Source organism: Salvelinus alpinus, chromosome 28 (genome assembly GCF_045679555.1).
Source record: "Salvelinus alpinus chromosome 28, SLU_Salpinus.1, whole genome shotgun sequence".
Lineage (NCBI taxonomy): Eukaryota > Metazoa > Chordata > Actinopteri > Salmoniformes > Salmonidae > Salvelinus > Salvelinus alpinus.
This window is the reverse complement of record NC_092113.1, coordinates 30,334,552-30,357,211: the sequence shown is the minus strand read 5'-3', so window position 1 is coordinate 30,357,211 and position 22,660 is coordinate 30,334,552. Positions and strand designations below refer to the sequence as shown.

The window sequence follows — 22,660 nt, the reverse complement described above, 5'->3', positions numbered from 1 at the left end:
GTTGACATAAGTATAAATTGTTAGGGTAAATTGTCTCTCAATCAAGTGAAGGGGAGTTAGATTCTCAATTGTAAGGGATAGATCATATATTGCAAATCAAGAATAGTTTCAATTAAAATCAGTCATACTTAATTTGAGTCACTCAATACTTGTCACATTATAGAAGCCACAACAGACAATTGTAAACATATATATATATATTATACTATATATATATATATATATATATATATATATATATATATATATATATATATATATATATATATATATATTTTGCATTCTGTGCATTCATTAATTTGAAATACAATACTGAGTTGTATTCTTCTCCAGCGTCCATAATGAGGCCAAGTTAAAGTATTAAGTCCATTATAACATTTTTATTTCACAAATGAGATGTCGCATATCTGGTTAATGTAATACACGTTAACTGTATAGCTACCCTCCAAGGTGTGGTTTCTTGGTGGGAGTTGGAGTCATCATTCATGTCTTGAAAGAAAGGAATCCAGTAGTAAAGCATGTTAATTTGAGAGCTGTGCCTACAACGATCGCACAGTAGGCCTACAGTATACGCACCAACATTAAAGTGACTTGAGTTGCCAGCCGAGGAATTGTGAAATAGGCAAACCATTCATTTCTCTAATGACACACTTTTGAGATCCACAGAGGCATAACATTCACAGACAAAACATATATTCTCACAACCATGATAGTTACAGTATATGCACAAAAAGCAATTGTCAACTCAGGAATATGTTATGAGAAAATCAAACCATTCTGAGTTTAGATAATATTAATCAATAAATAATGTAGTGACATTATATTTACTCAGGAAAGGTTTTTGTTGACCATACAATTACATAAGTTTAAGAGTGAACACAACAGCTGCTCTATCAAAGCAAAATGGCCAACAGGACACTTTCCCTACGTGTATTTCAGGGGGAAAGGTTAGAGAAGGTGAGTGAGATTAAGTTTGTGTGGAAAATGTCTAGTCTTATGGAACTATCTACATTATTCACATTTCACACACCTTATTTCTTTACATTTCATCTGTTGATAGATTGGATCGAATAATTATTCCGCAAATCTCCCAATTATTTTAGATATTGTAAAAAAACGAATATTGTAAAAATGCACTGTAAACAAATGGTAAGAAAGAATTTCACATGGGTTGCAGGTGCTACAGCCTATGTGGCAGTCATTGACGACATAGCAAATTGAAATCATTGGCTGTAAATGCCAAATCGGTTCATTCAAATAAGCATTTAAATCAAACAAACTATTATGAATAAACCAATGCGTAAATATTAAATGAATAAAGAAAATATTGTGCATAAAATCAAATGCTAACATACAGTATACAATTGTGATCTCTTCAACGAAGTATCACATATGCCTCCACTGATGTACCCATCTAAGGTCAAAGTACTAACCAACACATGACAGGGAGGGAGGTCAATGGTGACGTCAAAAGGCCAGACCTACTGCAGTGTCCAAATCTTGAGCATTAACTTGAGCCTCCACTACTTCTCAGTTCAACGACAATATTACAACATCTGTTTAGACATATGGTTGTTTAATAGCCAGATCTCTTCTTGTAATGAGAATGGCCAGACAAAATAAACTTGTGCTGTTGATATTTGCAATGACCTGCTTCTCTGATGCAGTCCTATGCAATCACAACTTTTTGTTTCATCAGACGAGACAGGATTTGTCTGGTGTACTCAAACATTTTCTAACTTTCTGGTTATGTCTACTTTCCCAGAGCGTTTATCCTTGACTGTTCAATTTATCTGATTAAAATCTACCTGGTCTTATTTAAAGGTGCATTCAATTATTAATTCAACACCTGCATTGTCAGACTCATTTCACAAGTTAATCCTGGTGTTAGAATGACACCCTCCAAATGAAGACAAGTGTGACACTAGTTATCACTTCTACAGAGAGCGTGTGTGACTGTACACGCAAGGAGGGGGTCATTTCATAGTTGGAATATAGACTTTGCTCTGAATTCGGCGTTGTAATATCACACATGCCACACTTGCCAAGAAAAACAAATCCATTTCCCCCATAGGAAAGACATCCTAAAAAGAGGCATGGTGACTTAAAAAGGCCTGTCATGTAAACTTTTTAAAAGATGCTAAACATATTCTGGGACTGTTAAGTTTGTGAGGGAAGAATTGTTGTGAAGTGTTGTTCCTCTGTTGAAGTTGTCAAGTAACATGAGCATAGCAATGAGCTGTACTATGGCATTTTCTGGAGCAGTATTGCATTTGTAGAGGGATTCCCATTTCTATCAAACATCAACTCTTTCCAATGTCGCTTTTCTTCTCTCTGTAGCAATCCTTGACCATGGAACATAATATCATCCATCCTTTGGCTAGATCCAACTGATGTAGAAATGTTTTAATTATACAGTAACAACACATTGTTGATAAAGTCATTTGAATGGTGAGGTTTTCTTTCTTTTTACAGAGAGAAAACAAGGAAACCAGAGAACGTAGAGTATTGCCATCCGCCAACTAGATTCCCCTTTTCCAGTTTAAGGTAGACCTTGTCCTCTTTATCCAAAAAGAGCAGAACTCCATTGGTGGCTGCCTCTCGAGTTACGTCTTTGTCACCCGCAAAAGCTGAGATGACAGGTTTACCATTCAACATTAAGTTCACCTAGATGACCCAAAGAGACAGCAATGAGAAAAAATAAATGAGACAGGGGAGAAATACAGCTAATGCTCCTACAGTTAATGTCCCCATGATATTACTGTATGCCCATAGCCAAACATTGTAATCATCCACAGCTATCTACTGTAGCTATTTGCTATTCACTTCTGATCTTGGTTAAAATATGAACAGTATGCAGAAGCCCTTCCCTTGACAATGTACTTTGAAAAAACAACACTATTTTTTAGCTTAGTTTTGTCACTCTCTTAAATAGCCAGAATAATAAGATGGTATGTTTAATAAACAAATGTAGTCTCCTCACACTTTTCACACCGTTAGAGAGCTCAGAATTCTCCAGGCTTTGGAGATTCGCAATGAAACTACTGGAAATTGAGGCTACAATTGTGCAAACATACATAACCAAATTAGAAGATTAGCTAACATTAACACAGGTAATTCGCTCATCTATTGAAATTAAGTTATTTGTCAGAGATTTGTTTCAGCTTCCTCTCATAACCTGCAATGCACCATTCTGTCAATGCAAATCCAATATGTCCAAATAGTCCTACACAGGAAATAGTCCAGAATAGACTTAGACACAATAGTCTTAGACACATTTCCTAATCTGTAATACACTGTTAATAACCCCATTAGAAGGCCCTTTCAAAGAATGTAGCCATAGCAAATGTATATCAAATTATGTCTCTGGGGAATCAAATTATATCATAACTGGAGCTAAATTGCTGAATCAATTAGGCCAAAACAAATTGCTTACCTGTATAGTCTGGCTCTGGTACACTTTTATAACGTGAAAATTAAAACTGTAGATCCCTTTTCTGGGTGACAAAAACACTGACTCCAATGTGAAATAGTTGCCTATATTCACAAGAACCTAGAGAAAGAAGAATAAAGCATTTTAGAAGGTGAATATATATTATCCTCAATGGTTCAACTAACTATTCAAATAATTATGGCTTAACCACCAGCTTTTCATCTGGTGACACTCAAATTAGGGTGACAAGGCTGTAGTGTTAAATCTGATATTTCAGCAGTTGTAGACCCCTCAACACCTTAGAGAAAAAAATGTACTGACAGTTTTAATCATGTAATGTGACATTCCATGCAGCCTATGACTCAACCTACAAGACACAAAGAGATTTGCGAGCGTGACTTCAATCAAGCACATCGCCACAAACCTCTAGGACCAACTGCCAGATATAGAGTTAATGATTCTTTAACAACAGCGATGACTAAAAACCCCAGCTGTAATCTTGCCCAATAGGCTTCCAATTAGGCAGATTCAGCCAATGATTTATGCAAAGTCTTGGCTATGTTGAGGTGATTTATCTAAGGTTTTGGCGATGAAGAGGTGATGTATGTAAGGTCCTTCTAGTTGATGTGCCACCAGGAGTTGTACTATCACAGTGATTTTAGGATCAAATATTTTGCCTGTGATGTGGGGGGGCCCCCCAACCAAATCTTGCTTAGGGCCCCCAAAATGCTAGAAATGGCCCTGGTACCACCCAATAAAATTGATGAAGCCAAAACAAGCACCTCTACCATGCGTGTGTGTGTGTGTGTGTGTGTGTGTGTGTGTGTGTGTGTGTGTGTGTGTGTGTGTGTGTGTGTGTGTGTGTGTGTGTGTGTGTGTGTGTGTGTGTGTGTGTGTGTGTATGTGTGTGGACGTGTTTAACGATTCTTGTGGGGACCAGAAGTCCCCACAAAAATAGTAAGCAAACAAACATTTTACCAACTGGGGCCATTTTGTTGGTCCCCACAAGGTCAAATGCTATTTCTAGGGGGTTTAGGGTTAAGGTTATAATTAGTGTTAGGTTAGAATTAGTGTTAGGGTTAGAATTAGTGTTAGGGTTAGAATTAGGGTTAGGAGGTAGGGTTAGTTTTAGGTCAGGTTAAGGTTAGGTTTTTGGCTTAAGGTCAGGTTTAGGGTTTGGGGTTACGAAAAATAGGATTTTGAATGGGACTGAATTGTGTGTCCCCACAAGGTTAGCTGTACAAGACTGTGTGTGTGTGTGTGTGTGTGTGTGTGTGTGTGTGTGTGTGTGTGTGTGTGTGTGTGTGTGTGTGTGTGTGTGTGTGTGTGTGTGTGTGTGTGTGTGTGTGTGTGTGTGTGTGTGTGTGTGTGTGTGTGTGTGTGTGTGTGTGTGTGTAAAGAATGAGGGGTAAATTCAGGTGCATGTGTGATTGTGACAGGGAGTGTGCTATGTCCTATTCTCAGATGAACCCCTACCATTGCTTCTGCCTGCTGGTCATTTATAGCCCTTTATTGTGTTTGATCACGTGAGCTATGCCCATTATTGTTGATCAATCATTAAAATTAAAATCAACCAATCAGTCAATCAATAATGAACTATTATTGATACATGTAGGTTGCTCTCTAAACCAACTGTTAGACCCCTCCAATTATTTTTGTTTCGTTTTATTATTTCAATTTAGTTTTGCTGGGGGAAAAACCCTGCCACTATGTCGTCAATTAGTTATGTAGCCTAAAACGTGGATCCTACACAGCATTGCAGTGCAGTTTTATCACGGCAACTTTGATGTTATAAAGTTGAAGTAAAATGAAACATTATCTACTATCTCAAAAATATACAAAACCGTCTTACTTGGTCGAAGTATATGATTCTTGTTTTATTGCTCATCTCCGACGGTTCGTGATTGTTGCTCCGGACCGCAGAAAAAGCGACCTTGGAGTTTGCCGCACGTACCGAAATGCCAAGAGGAGAGGACGAGCCCTTCCAATCCGTAGTCGGATTAGAGTCGCAAACCACAAGACATTTGCCCTCCAGGACTACAGGCTCCGTGTCATTCTGAGCTCCCACAAACTCAGAGATCAACGCCAAACTGAACATAAGAACAAGAGAGTTTACCATCACCTTGTACAACAACCGTAACAGCACCATTTTTTAAAAAGACTCCGTATGAAGTTCCGAGTCCTCTCTGGTCCCCCAGTCGCACACGTTTCTGACGCGTTAAAATTCTTATTGGATCCAGCCGTATGCTATATTGGCGAAAGACATATTTTCAACAAAATCCAGATCTTCAAATGTTGACAATTGATCGAAATGACGATCCAGTTTATTTTCTCTTTGTCTCATTTTCTTTTACATGATGTTTGTGATTAAAATAATAATCCGAAATAGGTGGCTGCATGAGGGCTTCAATCTGAGAAGAAGAAGCGCAATGACTGGTTGATGCTCTGCGACTCCAAATTACGCGGTATGACTGCTAGTCCCCGTGGTGATATGCCTACGCACGGTCCAGACGCATTCATTTACCAACGTATGTATGCAAATATTTTTCACACAGTTCGCTTTTCTTCTATTATGCATCTTTATCGCCAGGCTTTCATCTTTACATATTCCTCACTTCAGTATTTCTGTAGCCTATACCTGACCTCGTTCAAGAAAGTTACAACAATGAGATTGGATACATAGTGGATGCAAGCCAAGGTATGGACTAGACTGTTATTAATCAATTCGATCTTTGGTCATAAGCATAATTGTTTGGAGATCAAACAAAGCTTTTTCTTTAGAACAGTGGATATTTGGTATTTATTTACCGCAAACGTATAATAAGCTGTATTTAAACAATTTAAAGCCTAACCCTTAACAAAAGAGTCCCTTAATGACACCAAACTAACCTGAATGGATCCATTAAATGGTATGGTATCCACTTAATGGAATTACAAAGTTTTACACACTTCTGCATGTAGACTGGTTGCACCCTCTGTTCAGCTATTACATGTCATGACAGGAGTGGCAAGGAGTGGAATGTTAGCTAAAAAGACCGTCAAGAGTATGATGCTCTGTTATATTATACAAAGCTGCCAACTGGGCACAGATGTCAATACAACATCTGTTCCACGTTGGTTCAACATCATTTTATTGAAAGTACATGGAAACAACGTTGATTCAACCAGTGTGTGCTCAGTGGCTGGTGTGTGAAGAGAGGCCTCTATAAAATTGCTCAGCTTTTGACTTTGGAACAGAGCACAAATTGAATTAATATTCCAACAGCAGCCCCCCAGCAATTAATTCATTTTAAAACAAATGCAATCTATAGAGAGGGGAACAACACTGTTTTGTCATTGGAATTACAGACTCTGGGGCTTTATTAAAAATAGAAATCTCGCTGCCAATTATTGCCTATTCAAAGTAAATGATAGGATATAGAGATTTTAAACAATGACAATGCTGCTTAGCCCCATTATAGGCCGACATACCTCACTGTAAACTGACTTGCCACATAGTGCATACTGTACATTAGTCACTGTAAGAATGGTCCTAACAACATCTGGTTAATGGTAACCACTGAATTTAGAGTAAAACTATTGGGTCAAAGAAGCATCAGTTATGACATAATATTGACTGGCTGTTGCATTCACCTCAGACAGTTGTATGATCAGTGGGAGGGAGACATGTAAGCCATTTGGAGATTGTTCAAACTTGGGCCATCACAACATGGTCAGCAGTGGACACTTCAAGAGGCTAACTATCTAGGGATAAAAATACTTATTGGTCACAGAGGCACTGTGAATGGTTGTGGGTTTTTCTCTTGTGATTGTCTGTCTGTACAAGGTACTTTCCTGACATTGCAATACCCTGAACTGTCTGAGGTAAAGAAATAGACTAGCGGCAGGTAGCCTAGAGGTTAGAGAGGTGAGCCAGCAGCCAGAGGCAGCCCTCCAAAATCAGTGTATGTATTGTAATGACCTGACAAGATCCTAAAGGAACAATTGTCCAGACAGAGGGTTGAGTTTACGAATTGACGGTTTATTAACCCAACTTTACACAGGCTACTGTTTGGCCGTAGCCCACGCCAAATAAACGAAAGATACCCCACAAGCCAACCGTGACCTTCTCTTGTGAAGCCCAGACGTAAGAGAGAGAACAATGGCTAAACCTGGTCTTAACTTCCAATGCTCCATCCCCCTGCCCAACCCCCCTCCACGCCACTCCGCCAAACACCAGGATGCCCGGCATCAGAACATTCCAGGCATCCCCGTGATTGGCAGATAGCAGGTTGATTGGCATGTCGGACACCGCGAACACTGGTAAGTACAACACAACCCACTAATAGCCTACCACATAACACACCGCTGTCTGTGCGGGTCGCTACAGTATGTATGTATGTATGTATGTATGTATGTATGTATGTATGTATGTATGTATGTATGTATGTATGTATGTATGTATGTATGTATGTATGTATGTATGTATGTATGTATGTATGTATGTATGTATGTGTGTGTGTGTGTGTGTGTGTGTGTGTGTGTGTGTGTGTGTGTGTGTGTGTGTGTGTGTGTGTGTGTGTGTGTGTGTGTGTGTGTGTGTGTGTGTGTGTGTGTGTGTGTGTGTGTGTGTATGTATGTATGTACTGTATGTCTTTCGGAGGGGTTGGATCAAAAGCAAAAGTCTAATTGCACAAGGACTGGGAAATGTTCTTGGTTGCCTCTGAGAATAGTATTGATGTATAGACTGACTCGGTGACTGAGTTCATCAGGAAGTGCATAAATCAAATCAAAATCAAATTTTATTTGTCACAAACACATGTTTAGCAGATGTTATTGCAGGTGTAACAAAATGGTTGTGTTTCTAACTCCAACAGTGCAGTAATATCTAACAATTCACAACAACACATACAATACATACAACCTAAAAGTAAAATAATGGAAATAAGGAATATATAAATATTAGCAATGTCAGAGAGACATAGACTAAAATACAGTAGAATAAAATATAGTATATACAGTTGAAGTCGGAAGTTTACATATACCTTAGCCAAATACATTTAAACTCAGTTTTTCACAATTCCTGACATTTAATCCTAGTAAAAATTCCCTGTCTTAGGTCAGTTAGGATCACCACTTCATTTTAAGAATGTGAAATGTTAGAATAATAGTAGAGAGAATTATTTATTTCAGCTTTATTTCTTTCATCACATTCCCAGTGGGTCAGAAGTTTACATACACTCAATTAGTATTTGGTAGCATTGCCTTTAAATTGTATAACTTGGGTCAAACGTTTCAGGTTGCTTTCCACAATAAATTGGGTGAATTTTGGCCCATTCCTCCTGACAGAGCTGGTGTAACTGAATCAGGTTTGTAAGGCCTCCTTGCTCGCAAACGCTTTTTCAGTTCTGCCCACAAGTTTTCAATAGGATTGAGGTCAGAGATTTGTGATGGCCACTCCAATACCTTGACATTGTTGTCCTTAAGTCATTTTGCCACCACAACTTTGGAAGTATGCTTGGGGTCATTGTTCATTTGGAAAACCCATTTGCGACCAAGCTTTAACTTCCTGACTGATGTCTTGAGATGTTGCTTCAATATATCCACATCATTTTCCTTCCTCATGATGCACCAGTCCGTCCTGCAGCAAAGCACCACCACAACATGATGCTGCCACCCCGTGCTTCACGGTTGGGATGGTGTTCTTTGGCTTGCAAGCCTCCCCCTTTTTCCTCCGAACATAACGATGGTCATTATGGCCAAACAGTTCTATTTTTATTTCATCAGACCAGAGGACATTTCTACAAAAAGTACAATCTTTGTCCCCATATGCAGTTGCAAACCGTAGTCTGACTTTTTTATGGCGGTTTTGGAGCAGTGGCTTCTTCCTTGCTGAGCGGCCTTTCAGGTTATGTCGATATAGGACTCGTTTTACTGTGGATATAGATACTTTGGTATCTGTTTCCTCCAGCATCTTCACAAGGTCCTTTGCTGTTGTTCTGTGATTGATTTGTACTTTTCGCACCAAAGTACGTTCATCTTTAGGAGACAGAATGCGTCTCCTTCCTGAGCGGTATGACGGCTGTGTTTTCCCATGGTGTTTATACTTGCGTACTATTGTTTGTACAGATGAACATGGTACCTTCAGGCATTTGGAAATTGCTCCCAAGGATGAACCAGACGTGTGGAGGTTTACATTTTTTTCTGAGGTGTTGGCTGATTTCTTTTGATTTTCCCATGATGTCAAGCAAAGAGGCACTGAGTTTGAAGGGAGGCCTTGAAATACATCCACAGGTACACCTCCAATTGACTCAAATTATGTCAATTAGCCTATCAGAAGCTTCTAAAGCCATGACATAATTTTCTGGAATTTTCCAAGCTGTTTAAAGGCACAGTCAACTTACTGTATGTAAACTTCTGACTCACTGGGATTGTGATACAGTGCATTAATAAGTGAAATAATCTGTCTGTAAACAATTGTTGGAAAATGTACTTGTGTCATGCACAAGTAGATGTCCTAACCGACTTGGCAAAGCTATAGTTTGCTAACAAGTAATTTGTGGAGTTGTTGAAAAACGAGTTTGAATGACTCCAACCTAAGTGTATGTAAACTTCCGCCTTCAACTGTACATATGAGATGATTAAAGCAAAAATATGTAAACATTATTAAAGTGGCCAGTGATTTCAAGTCTACAGTATACATATGGGGCAGCAGCCTCTTAGGTGCAGGGTTACGTAACCGGGTAGAAGCCGCCTAGGGATGGCTATTTAACAGTCTGATGGCCTTGAGATAGAAGCTGTTTTTCAGTCTCTCAGACCCAGCTGTCATGCACCTGTAGTGACCTTGCCTTCTGGATGATAACAGGGTGAACAGGCAGTGGCTCGGGTCGTTGCTGTCCTTGATGATCAGCAAAGTGGAGGTGTTGTTTCCTACCTTCACCACCTGGGGGTGGCCCATCAGGAAGTCCAGGACCCAGTTGCACGTGCCGGGTTCAGACCCAGGGCCCCGAGTTCAATGATGCAGATGTTGTTCCCACTGTGATGATTAGAACTTATCCAAACCAAAAACTTTGGATAGATGGCAGCATTCACACAAAACTGAAAGCACGAGCCCACAGCATTTAACCATGACAAGTGACTGGGGAACATGGACGTGTACAAACAGACCAGCTATGCCTTCCGTAAGGCAATCAAAGAGGCGAAACAACAGTACAGGGACAAAGTGGAATCGCAATTAAATGGCTCAGACACGAGACACTCCGTGGCCGACATGAGTAAGACATTTAAGCATGTTAACCCTCGCTAGGCTACCGGCCTAGACAGCAACCCAAGCTGGGTACTCGGCGGATGCGCAAACCAGCTGGCTGGATTGTTTACGTACATATTCAGTCTCTCCCTATCCCAGTCTGTTGTCCCCACTTGCTTGAAAAGGTCCACCATTATTCCTTCACCCAAGAAAGCAAAGGTAACTGAACTAAATGACTATCGCCACATAGCACTTACTTCTGTCATCATGAAGTGCTTTGAGAGGCTAGTTAATATCTCTTAAGGATCAGACCATTTTCTTCAATTTTCTCCTAAAATGACATACCCAAACCTGTAGCTCAGGACCTGAAGCAAGGATATGCATATTATTGATACCATTTGAAAGGAAACACTTTGAAGTTTGTGAAAATGTGAAATTAATGTAGGAGAATATAACACATTAGATTTGGTAAAACATAATACAAAGAAAGAAATATACATTTTTTGTATTTTCTTGTTCCATCATCTTTGAAATGCATTATCTGACTTTGGACTCTATGCGCAATTTCAATTTTGGCCGCTAGATGGCAGCAGTGTATGTACAACGTTTTAGACTGATCCAATGAACCATTGCATTTCTGTTCAAAATGTTCTATGAAGTCTGCCCAAATGTGCCTAATTGGTCAATATATACATTTTCAAGTACATAACTGTACACTCTCCTCAAACAATAGGATGGTATGTTTTCACTGTAATAGCTACTGTAAATTGGACGGTGCAGTTAGATTAACAAGAATTTAATCTTTCTGCCCATATAAGATATGTCTATGTCTTGGGTAATATTCTTGTTAGTAATCACATTTGCGCACGTTAGCTCAACCGTCCCGAGTGTGGGACACCGATCTGTAGAGATCCTTAAGAGTTAACTCAATCATCAAGTTTACTGACGACACAATAGTGGTAGGCCTGATTACCAACAACGACGAGACATCCTACAGGGAGGAGGTGAGGCGCCTGGCGGAGTGAAAATAGGAAGGAAAAGAAAAATAACCTCTCGCTCAAAGTCAACAAAACGAAGGAGCTGATCGTGGACTTCAGGACCACAGCAGAGAGAGCACGCCCCAATCCACATTGACGGGGCCGCAGTGGAAAGAGTGAAAAGCTTCAAGCTCCTCTGCGTACACATCACTGGCAACCTGAAATGGTTCATCCACACAGAAAGTTTTGTGAAGAAGGTGCAACAGAACCTTTTCAACCTCAGGATGAAGAAATTCAGCTTGGCCCCTAAGACCCTCACAAACTTCTACAGATGCGCCATTAAGAGCATCCTGTTGGAGTGTATAACCACCTGGTATGGCAATTGCACCGTCCACAACCGCAGGGCTCTCCAGAGGGTGGCACACTGTCTGCCCTCCAGAACATCTACAGCACCCTGTGTCACAGAAAGGTCAAGAAGATGATAAATTACCTCTGTGACCCGAGCCACGGCCTGTTCACCCCGCTACCATCTAGAAGGCGCAGACAGTACAGGTGCATCAAAGCTATCTTTCTATCTCCAGGCCATCAGACTGTTAAATAGTCACCACTGGCCGGCCTCCACCCAGTACCCTGCCCTGAACTTAGTCACTGGTACTAGCCTGCTACCACCCAGTACTCTACCCTACACCTTAGACACTGCTGCCCTATGTACATAGTCATTTAGCAATGGTCACTTTAATAATGGTTACATACTGTTTGTGTTTGACCACTTCAAATGTATATAACGTATTCTAGTCAAGGCTCATCCTATATAACTATTGCTGTAAACACACTTTCTGTCGATATACTGTCCATTCTGTCTATACACACCATTATATGCAGTATATTGAGTTGCCCTCAGAACAGCCTCAATTTCTTCGGGACATGGAGTCTACAAGGTGTTGAAAGCGTCCCACATGGATGCTGGCCCATGTTGACTTCAATACTTCCCATAGTTGTGTCAAGTTGGCTCTATGTCCTTTGGGTGGTGGACCATTCTTGATACACATGGGAAACTGTTGAGCATGAAAAACCTAGCAGCGTTGCAGTTCTTGACATGAACCGCTGTGCCTGGCACCTACTACCATACCCTGTTCAAAGGCACTTACATTTTTTGTCTTGCCCATTCACCCTCTGAATGGCACACATACACAATCCATGTGTCAATTGTCTCAAGGCTTAAAAATGACTCTTAAACCTGTCTGCTCCCCTTCATCTGCACTGATTGAAGTGGATTTAACGAGTGACATCAATAAGGGATCATAGCTTTCACCTGGATTCACCTGGTCAGTCTATGTCATGGAAAGAGCATGTGTTCTTAATGTTTTGTATACTCAGTGCCTTCAGAAAGTATTCACACCTGTCATGCCCACTCCCGCTCATCCTCTCTGGCGCTTGTTGTCGCCAGTTTACTCATTATTACGCACACCTGTCACCATCATTACGCGCACCTGCACCTCATGAGACTCCATCACCTACCTGATTACCTCCCATATATCTGTCACTCCCTTTGGTTCTTTCCTCATGCGTTATTGTTTCTGTTTATATGTTTCATGTCTGTACACTACTCGTGTTTCTTGTTTTGTTCCATGTTCGTTTATTTATTCAATTCACTCCCTGTACTTGCTTCCCGATTCCCAGCATACACGTTACAGAATAACGCCTCACCAAAGGGAAGTAACAGGGATTAACATTTTTTACTGGTGACGTTGGGTCCAAAGGCGGGTGCCGACGGTTGGCTCGTCAGGCTTCCATTGCCGAAGCTACTGGGGATGCTTCAGCTAGCTCGTCAGGCTTCCATGCCTCAGCTGGCTCGTAGGGATTCCATGCCTCAGCTGGCCCGTCGGGTTCCCAGCGCCTCAGCTGGCTCGTCGGGTTCCTGCGCCACAGCTGGCTCGAAGGGATTCCATGCCTCAGCTGGCTCGCAGGGATTCCATGCCTCAGCTGGCTCGCAGGGCTTCCATGCCTCAGCTGGCTCGCAGGGCGTCCATGCCTCAGCTGGCTCGCAGGGATTCCATGCCTCAGCTGGCTCGTAGGGATTCCATGCCTCAGCTGGCTCGTCGGGTTTCCGCGCCTCAGCTGGCTCGTCGGGTTCCCGCGCCTCAGCTGGCTCGTCGGGTTCCCGCGCCTCAGCTGGCTCATCAGGTTCTCGCACCTCAGCTGGCTCTACAGGCTCCCGCGCCTCAACTGGCTCTGCAGGTTCCCAAGCATCAGCAGAAGCAATCGGCCCGCTCCTGGTCCTCGGGACCGTCGGCGTCCTGCGGCTGGAGGGAGGGGGTACTGTCACGCCTACTCCCGCACCTCCTCTCTGACACTCGTTGTCACCAGTTTACTCATTATTACGCACACCTATCACCATCGTTATGCGCACCTGCGCCTCATGAGACTCACCTGGACTCCATCACCTTCCTGATTACCTCCCTTATATCTGTCACTCCCTTTGGTTCTTTCTTCAGGCGTTATTGTTTCTGTTTATATGTTTCATGTCTGTACGCTACTCGTGTTTCTTGTTTTGTTCCATGTTTGTTTATTTATTAAATTCACTCCTTGTACTTCCTTCCTGATTATTAGCGTACACGTTACAACACCCCTTGACTTTTTCCACATTTTGTTGTGTAACAGCTTGCATTTACTATAAGATGTAGTGTCGCTGGAATTAACACAATACCCATAATGTCAAATTGGATTTGTTTTTAGAATCTTTTTCAAATTGATAAAACATTATCAGCTGAAATGTCTTGAGTCAATAAGTATTCAACCCCTTATGGCAAGCCTAAATAAGTTCAGGAGTAAAAATGTGCTTAATAACGAGTCACAAACGCGGATCCGGGATCCCCCCCATCAAAAAAGCTGACTAGCATAGCCTAGCCTAAAGCCACAGGGATATCATATAATCAAATGTTCATGAAATCACAAGTCCAAGACACCAAATGAAAGATACAGATCTTGTGAATCCAGCCATCATTTCCGATATTTAAATGTTTGACAGGGAAGACAAAATATGTATTTCTATTAGCTAACCACCATAGCAAAAGACACAACTTTTTTTTTCTCCACCATTTTTCCCTGCATAGGTAGCCATCACTAATTCGACCAAATAAAGATATAAATAGCCACTAACCAAGAAAAAACTTCATCAGATGACAGTCTGATAACATATTTATTGTATAGCATATGTTTTGTTAGAAAAATGTGCATATTTCAAGTATAAATCATAGTTTACCATTGCAGCCACCATCACAACTCTCACCGAAGCGACTAGAATAACTACAGAGAGCAACGTGTATTACCTTTTTACTCATCATAAAACATTTCTTAAAAATACACAGCGTACAGCAATTGAAAGACACAGATCTTGTGAATCCAGACAATATTTCAGATTTTCTAAGTGTTTTACAGCGAAAACACAATATAACGTTATATTAGCTTACCACAATAGCAAACATCACAACAGCATTGATTCAAGCAAAAACATAGCGATAAGTATAAGCCACCAAAAGATATTAATTTTTTCACTAACCTTCTCAGAATTCTTCAGCTGACAGTCCTATAACATCATATTACACAATGCATATAGAGTTTGTTCGAAAATGTGCATATTTAGCGGCACAAATCGTGGTTATACAATGAGAATAGTGGCCAAAACTTAGAGCAATCTGTCCGGCGCCATTTTGGAGAAGCACCTATTCTAATCGAAAACTATTCATAAACTTGACTAAAAAATACAAGTTGGACAGCAAATGAAAGATAAATTAGTTCTTAATGCAATCGCTGTGTTAGATTTTTAAAATTAACTTTACTAGACATACAGTGTGCGTTACAGCCAGACCAGTGCCGCAATAATAGCGGCCAAACACTTTTACATTTTTCCACATAAATACGGAATAACATCATAAATAGCTCTTACTTTTGGACGAGCTTCCATCAGAATCTTGGGCAAGTTGTCCTTTGTCCAAAACAATCGTTGCACGGTTGTAAAACGTCCTCTTCAACTTTGGAATTAGCAGCTAACAATAGCTATGTCGCACAGACATGCCCAAATCGTCATGGTGCAATACTAAGGAAATACCGAAAATAGCAATATACTCACATAAACTGATATAACTCGGTTTAAAATAACTTCGTTATGATGTTTCTAACACCTATATCGAATTAAATCACAGACGGATATATATAGGGCCTAAAACGAGAGCGTTTGAGCATGCCATCCTGATGTCCTCCTCTGCGTCTTGACGAAAGTCGAAAAGAGCGGACACTGCATGTCATGGCCTTTTATAAGGTCTGAGAGCTACGTAGACACTCCATTCCAATTATCATTGGTTACTGACATCCAGGGGAAGGCGGGTGCAGTTCATGTCGACCCATAGGATACATACAGACCTTTAAACTGAGCTGAGAACAGAGCCTAGTTTTCAGACCTTCGCAGTTCCTGTCATGAATTTCGCTGCAGAAAGAGTTCTGGTTCACCCACAGACATAATTCAAACGGTTTTAGAAACTAGAGATTGTTTTCTATCCAATAGTAATAATAATATGCATATTGTACGAGCAAGAATTGAGTACGAGGCAGTTTAATTTGGGAACGCTAAATGTCGACGTTGAAACAGCACCCCCTGTAGTGACAAAAAGTTAACAAGTCACATAAGTTGCATGGACTAACTCTGTGTTCAATAACAGTGACTACCTCATCTCTGTACCCCACACATACAATTATCTGTAAGGTCCCTCAGTCAAGCAGTGAATTTTAAACAGAGATCCAATCACAAAGACCATGGATGTTTTTTAATGCCTCGCAAAGAAGGGCACCTAGTGGTAGATGGGGGGTGGGAGCATACATTAAATATCACTTTGAGCATGGGGAAGTTATTTGGATGGTGTATCAATACACCCAGTCACTACAAAGATACAGGCGTCGTTTCTAACTCAGTTGTAGGAGAGGAAGGAAACTGGTCAGGGTTTTCACTGAGGCCTATGGTGACATTAAAACAGTTAGAGTTTAATGGCTGTGATAGGAGAAAACTGAGGATGGATCAACAACATTGTAGTTACTCCACAATACTTACCAAAATGACAAAGTGAAAAGAAGGAAGCCTGTACAGAATAAAAATATTCCAAAAAATGCATCCTGTTTTGCAAGGCACTAAACTAAAACTGTAAAAAAAAAAAAATGTGGCAAAGAAAGGAACTTTATGTCCTGAATACAAAGCGTTATGTTTGGGGAAAATCCAACACATCACTGAGGTCCACTCTTCAGATTTTCAAGCATGGTGGTGGCTGCATCATGTTATGGGCAATGTTCCCTTTAACGCCTTGATCACACTGACAGCACCAATACATTATGGTACAACAGAAGTACATTAATTTCCAATGGAACGCTCCGTTTGTCTTGCAGCATTTTGTTACAGAAGCAGTTGCAGTACGTTCTGTGTGGTGCATACATTGGATTTATCGAACATATGCATCAAATTGTATGTCTAGACTTGACAGAAAGTAGCAAAATGTAAATGTTTAACTTTTGTTGCACACATATCCAGTTAAAAAAATAGTGAGATTACATAATAAAAAATGCTTTACTGCAGAATTTCTTAAAATTTGAATTCATTTATTTGTATTTAGTAGCATGAATCAATATTATTTATTCGGTGACAAATGACCAGTTGAAGTCAGAAGTTTACGTACACTTAGGTTGGAGTCATTAAAACTCGTTTTTCAACCACACCACAAATTTCTTGTTAACAAACTATAGCTTTGCCAAGTCGGTTAGGACATCTACTTGTGCATGACACAAGTCATTTTTCCAACAATTGTTTACAGACAGATTATTTCACTTATAATTCACTGTATCACAATTCCAGGGGTTCAGACGTTTACATACACTAAGTTGACTGTGCCTTTAATAAACAGCTTGGAAAATTCCAGAAAATGTCATGGCTTTAGAAGCTTCTGATAGGCTAATTGACATACTTTGAGTCAATTGGAGGTGTACCTGTGGATGTATTTCAAGGCCTCCCTTCAAACTCAGTGCCTCTTTGCTTGACATCATGGGGAAATCAGAAGAAATCAGCCAACACCTCAGAAAAAAAAGTAAACCTCCACACGTCTGGTTCATCCTTGGAAGCAATTTCCAAACGCCTGAAGGTACCACGTTCATCTGTACAGACAATAGTACACAAGTATAACCACCATGGGACCACACAGCTGTCATACCGCTCAGGAAGGAGACGTGTTCTGTCTCCGAGAGATGAACGTACTTTGGTGCGAATCAATCCCAGAACAACAGCAAAGGACCTTGTGAAGATGCTGGAGGAAACAGGTACCAAAGTATCTATATCCACAGTAAAACGAGTCCTATTTTGACATAACCTGAAAGGCCGCTCAGCAAGGAAGAAGCCACTGCTCCAAAACCGCCATAAAAAAGCCAGACTACGGTTTGCAACTGCACATGGGGACAAAGATCGTATTTTTTGTAGAAATGTCCTCTGGTGTGATGAAATAAAAATAGAACTGTTTGGCCATAATGACCATCGTTATGTTCGGAGGAAAAAGGGGGAGACTTGCAAGCCAACGAACACCATCCCAACCGTGAAGCACGGGGTGGCAGCATCATGTTGTGGCGGTGCTTTGCTGCAGGAGGGACTGGTGCATCATGAGGAAGGAAAATGACGTGGATATATTGAAGCAACATCTCAAGACATCAGTCAGGAAGTTAAAGCTTGGTCGCAAATGGGTCTTCCAAATGGACAATGACCCCAAGCATTCTTCCAAAGTTGTAGTGGCAAAATGGCTTAACGACAACAAAGTCAAGGTATTGGAGTGCCCATCACAAAGCCCTGACCTCAATCCTATTGAAAATTTGTGGGCAGAACTGAAAAAGCAAGGCCTACAAAAGTGACTCAGTTACACCAGCTCTGTCAGGAGGAATGGGCCAAAATTCACCCAACTACTTGTGGGAAGCGTGTGGAAGGCTACCCGAAACGTTTGACCCAAGTTAAACAATTTAAAGGCAATGCTACTAAATACTAATTGAGTGTATGTAAACTTCTGATCCACTGGGAATGTGATGAAAGAAATAAAAGCTGAAATAAATCATTCTCTCTACTACTATTCTGACATTTCACATTCTTAAAATAAAGTGGTGATCCTACATTACCTAAAACAGGGTATTTCTACTAGGATTAAATGTCAGGAATTGTGAAAAACAGTTTAAATTTAAAAATAATTTCCAATAGTTTTGGAGGGAATTGCAATAATGATAGTAGAGAGTAGGCTCTTCCAACAATGAGACCAATGTTGAGGAAGGTGGACTTGATTACGCTGTTGGACCAGGACCAGCCCCACCGAAAGCGCAGGTCTGTGTGGGTCCAGGGATGGTTGAGGTTTCGAAAGCAGGCAGGGGAGTTCCACAGTCTCATTCAAGAGCTTTGACTGTTTGGAGAGAATTCCAACGCTACTTTCGTCTGGACCGAAGCCAGTTCGATCACCTGCTCCAGATGGTTGGAGCCAGGATCACCAGGATGGATTTCTAACTACCTGGAGTCCATCAGCCCAGTTGAACGCCTGGTGATTTGTCTTCGGGAAGCTAAATTCAAGTAAGTTTTTAAATCCTTTGATACCATAATTTATTGATTTTAAATATATTTTATGTCAAACTGACCTAGCTAAAGGGCTTTCTAGTTAATAGCCCCTATGTGACAGCAGATGTACTTTTAAAGAATGTTCATTAGGCCTATTACTTTTCCCAAAGTTGGTTTAAAATTGGTTTTAAATCCTTTTTCAGTGATTAACTGTCACCAAATCCCCATAGCATAACCCGTTTTGGTTCCAGGTAGAACTCTGTTGGGTTCCATGTAGAACCCTTTGGGGAATAGATTCTAAATGGAAGCCAATGGGGTACTTCCTGGAACCAAAAACGGTTCTTCAAAGAGTTCTCCTATGGGGTAAGCTGGAAAACTCTTTTAGGTCCTAGATATTTTCTAGGAGTGTAGAGTTGGCCTGGGCTACAGTATATTGGTACAGTCATAGACTGAATTGTACTGTTTCAAGGCATTGTTAATGATGGTTGATGATTATTTCAATATAATTAGTAGAGCATAGTCAACAATAGGGAGGTAGCTATATGAGTAGATAGGGAAGTGATGGCGGGCCCCTCCGGGACTGCCTTCCCCATGTCTTCGGTGGTGACGAGGCCTTCCATTTGAGGCCCAACCTCACGAGGCCCTACACTGGACACCAGCTGCCATTGCCAAGAACTGTAATGATTTTCAACAAACGACTGTCCAGGATTAGTTGATGAATGCACCTTAGGGGCAAAAACATAAGGTGTTTTTTATCTGTTTTTTAAATCAAATTTTACTGCTTACGTCAGTTACTTGATGTGGAATAGAGTTCCATGTAGTCATGGCTCTATGTAGTACTGTGTGCCTCCCATAGTCTGTTTTGGGGACTGTGAAGAGACCTCTTGTGGCATGTCTAGTGGGGTATGCATGGGTGTCCGAGCTGTGTACCAGTAGTTTAGACAGACAGCTCGGTACGCTCAACATGTCAATATCTCTCATAAATAAAAGTAGTGATGAAGTCAATCTCTCCTCCACTTTCAGCCAGGAGAGATTGACATGCATATTATTAATATTAGCTCTCTGTGTACATCCAAGGGCCAGCTGTGCCGCCATGTTCTGAGCCAATTGGAATTTTCCTAGGTCCTTTTTTTGTGGCACCCGACCACACGACTGAACAGTATTCAAGGTGCGACATAACTAGGGCCTGTAGGACCTGCCTTGTTGATAGTGTTGTTAAGAAGGCAGAGCATCGCATTATTATAGACAGACTTCTCCCCATCTTAGTTACTACTGCATTAATATGATTTGACCATGACAATTTACAATCTAGCGTTACCCCAAGCAGTTTAGTCATCTCAACGTGCTCAATTTCCACATTATTTATTACAATATTTAGTTGAGGTTTAGGGTTTAGTGAGTGTTTTGTTCCAAATACAATGCTTTTAGTTTTAGAAATATTTAGGCCTAACTTATTCCTTGCCACCCACTCTGAAACTAACTGCAGCTCTTTCTTGAGTGTTGCAGTCATTTCAGTCACTGTAGTAGCTGACGTGTATAGTGTTGAGTCATCCGCATACATAGAAACTCTGGCTTTACTAAAAGTCAGTGGCATGTCGTTAGTAAAAATTGAAAAACGCAAGGGGCCTAAACAGCTACCCTGGGGAATTCCTGATTCTAACTGGATTATATTTATGTAATCTGTAAGAGAACAACACAAGCATTTTTGGCACAACTGCAGACAGATACAGGAACTGTTCATACTCATAAAGACTAGACGTAGTAGGGGGACTTCAAACATGGCCATAAAGAGATAGATAGCAGGGCACTGGAGAGGGGTGGAGGAGAGGTGTGTGTGTGTGTGTGTGTGTGTGTGTGTGTGTGTGTGTGTGTGTGTGTGTGTGTGTGTGTGTGTGTGTGTGTGTGTGTGTGTGTGTGTGTGTGTGTGTGTGTGTGTGTGTGTGTGTGTGTGTGTGTGTGTGTGTGTGTGTGTGTGTGTGTGTGTGTGTGTGTATGTGTGTGTCTGAAAGAACTATGTGACTATGTGAATACAGGTGAATACAAATTTCACCTTTAGTCTTCAAAAAAACAACAAGAGCATCTGAATTCTCCGGTGTGTGAGTTTCAATTCAGTAAATTTTCATGCAATCTATGTACAACTAATAATGAATGCTATCCTAAGTATTTAGTAACTAATTACTTTATGAATTGCATTAATTGTATACTCAAAAAGCCTAATAACAAGGACGTAGTAAGCGGAATAAGTTCAGTTGGAAAATCTTAACTGCATTTCCTTGATTCCTCACATCCCCTCTCCTCACCTCCCAGTAACCTGACCTTCCCTCTCTCTGAACTTCTCCTCCAATGGGCTTTGAGAAGGAGGCGAGGAGAGAGGACGTGAGGAGTCAAGGAAATACAGTTTAGATTCTCCCATGAGAGAATAATACAGATAGTCAACCCACCTCCTCAACAGTCTGCCTACCTTCTCCCCTCTATCTGCCTCTGCTCCATCCATATGGTTATCCACCACCATTCATCTCGACCAGCCTCCTCAGGCAGAAGGAGATACATTTCATTTAAACTGAATCTTTATTTAACTAGGCAAGTCAATTAAGAACACATTCTTATTTACAATGACGGCCTATAAAAGGGCAGGGCACTGGAAATGTGAGGTGCCATGAGGAGAAGAGCAGAGTGTATGTGTATCTCTCTCTGAAAAAAAAATGTGTAGCCATAACCAGCTAAACAAGCAAATGGCCCCTGGACATCATGGACCATTCCATGGAACATAACTTCACAGAAAGTTCCAACACCCTGGTTTTCAGGTGGTTTTAAATGAAAAAAATCGATTCACCTTAAGTCTTGTAAGAGACCAACAAGAGCAACTGTGAATTCTCTGGTGTGTGAGTCAATTGTCAATTCAGAAATCTATGTAACACTAATAATGAATGCTATCCCTAGAATTGAGTAACAATTTACTTTATGAATTGACTGAATTTAAACAGAATTGACAAGTGTGTGAAAGGAAAGTTACAATGAGGGAGGTCAAAACAACAACCAGACAACTCCTCTCCTCTTCCTGTCCTTCCTGTGGTCGGTTAATTTGACTCTGGAAGGGAAGAGAAAAACAACTCATACAAGCATTACATAATATAACATCATAGAAGGTGAAATTTATGTTAACTAAATACTGCTTGTATAGTGTAGTTAGTGCCATAAATTATGGAACAGTGTGGCAAAGTTGTTAATTCTTGCTGTGTACTCATGGAATATGTATTTCAGATCAAAAGATGAATATGACAGGCAAATATTTAGACAGCAAACTGGTGTTTCAGGCTTTTTTCTAACCCAGAAAAAACAACTATACATTTGACTCATATTCATCTTTTGATCTAAATGCCAATTAGCCCACATGAGTATACTGCCAAAATGAC

The 22,660-nt window shown here is 40.7% G+C and overlaps 1 protein-coding gene across 1 annotated transcript; it reads right to left on the bottom strand.

The window, feature by feature from the left end:
- Positions 1 to 250: 250 nt before the first annotated feature.
- On the bottom strand, positions 251 to 5,952 carry LOC139557626 (cerebellin-4-like). The gene is made up of 3 exons (XM_071372675.1): positions 5,286 to 5,952; positions 3,437 to 3,553; positions 251 to 2,667 (listed from the first exon to the last, which is right to left on the bottom strand). The coding sequence occupies exons 1-3, from the start codon at positions 5,580 to 5,582 to the stop codon at positions 2,470 to 2,472; spliced, it is 612 nt and encodes a 203-aa protein (XP_071228776.1). The 5' UTR covers positions 5,583 to 5,952; the 3' UTR covers positions 251 to 2,469.
- Between the last annotated feature and the right edge of the window lie 16,708 nt (positions 5,953 to 22,660).

Bases quoted from the DNA above. Each gene is read 5' to 3' on its own strand.
- LOC139557626 (XM_071372675.1), bottom strand. From the start codon at position 5,582: ATGGTGCTGTTACGGTTGTTGTACAAGGTGATGGTAAACTCTCTTGTT. The intron at 3,554-5,285 runs GTAAGACGGTTT...TTCTTTCTCTAG, and splicing joins GAATCATATACTTCGACCAA to GTTCTTGTGAATATAGGCAA. The intron at 2,668-3,436 runs GTAAGCAATTTG...TGGGTCATCTAG, and splicing joins ACCAGAGCCAGACTATACAG to GTGAACTTAATGTTGAATGG.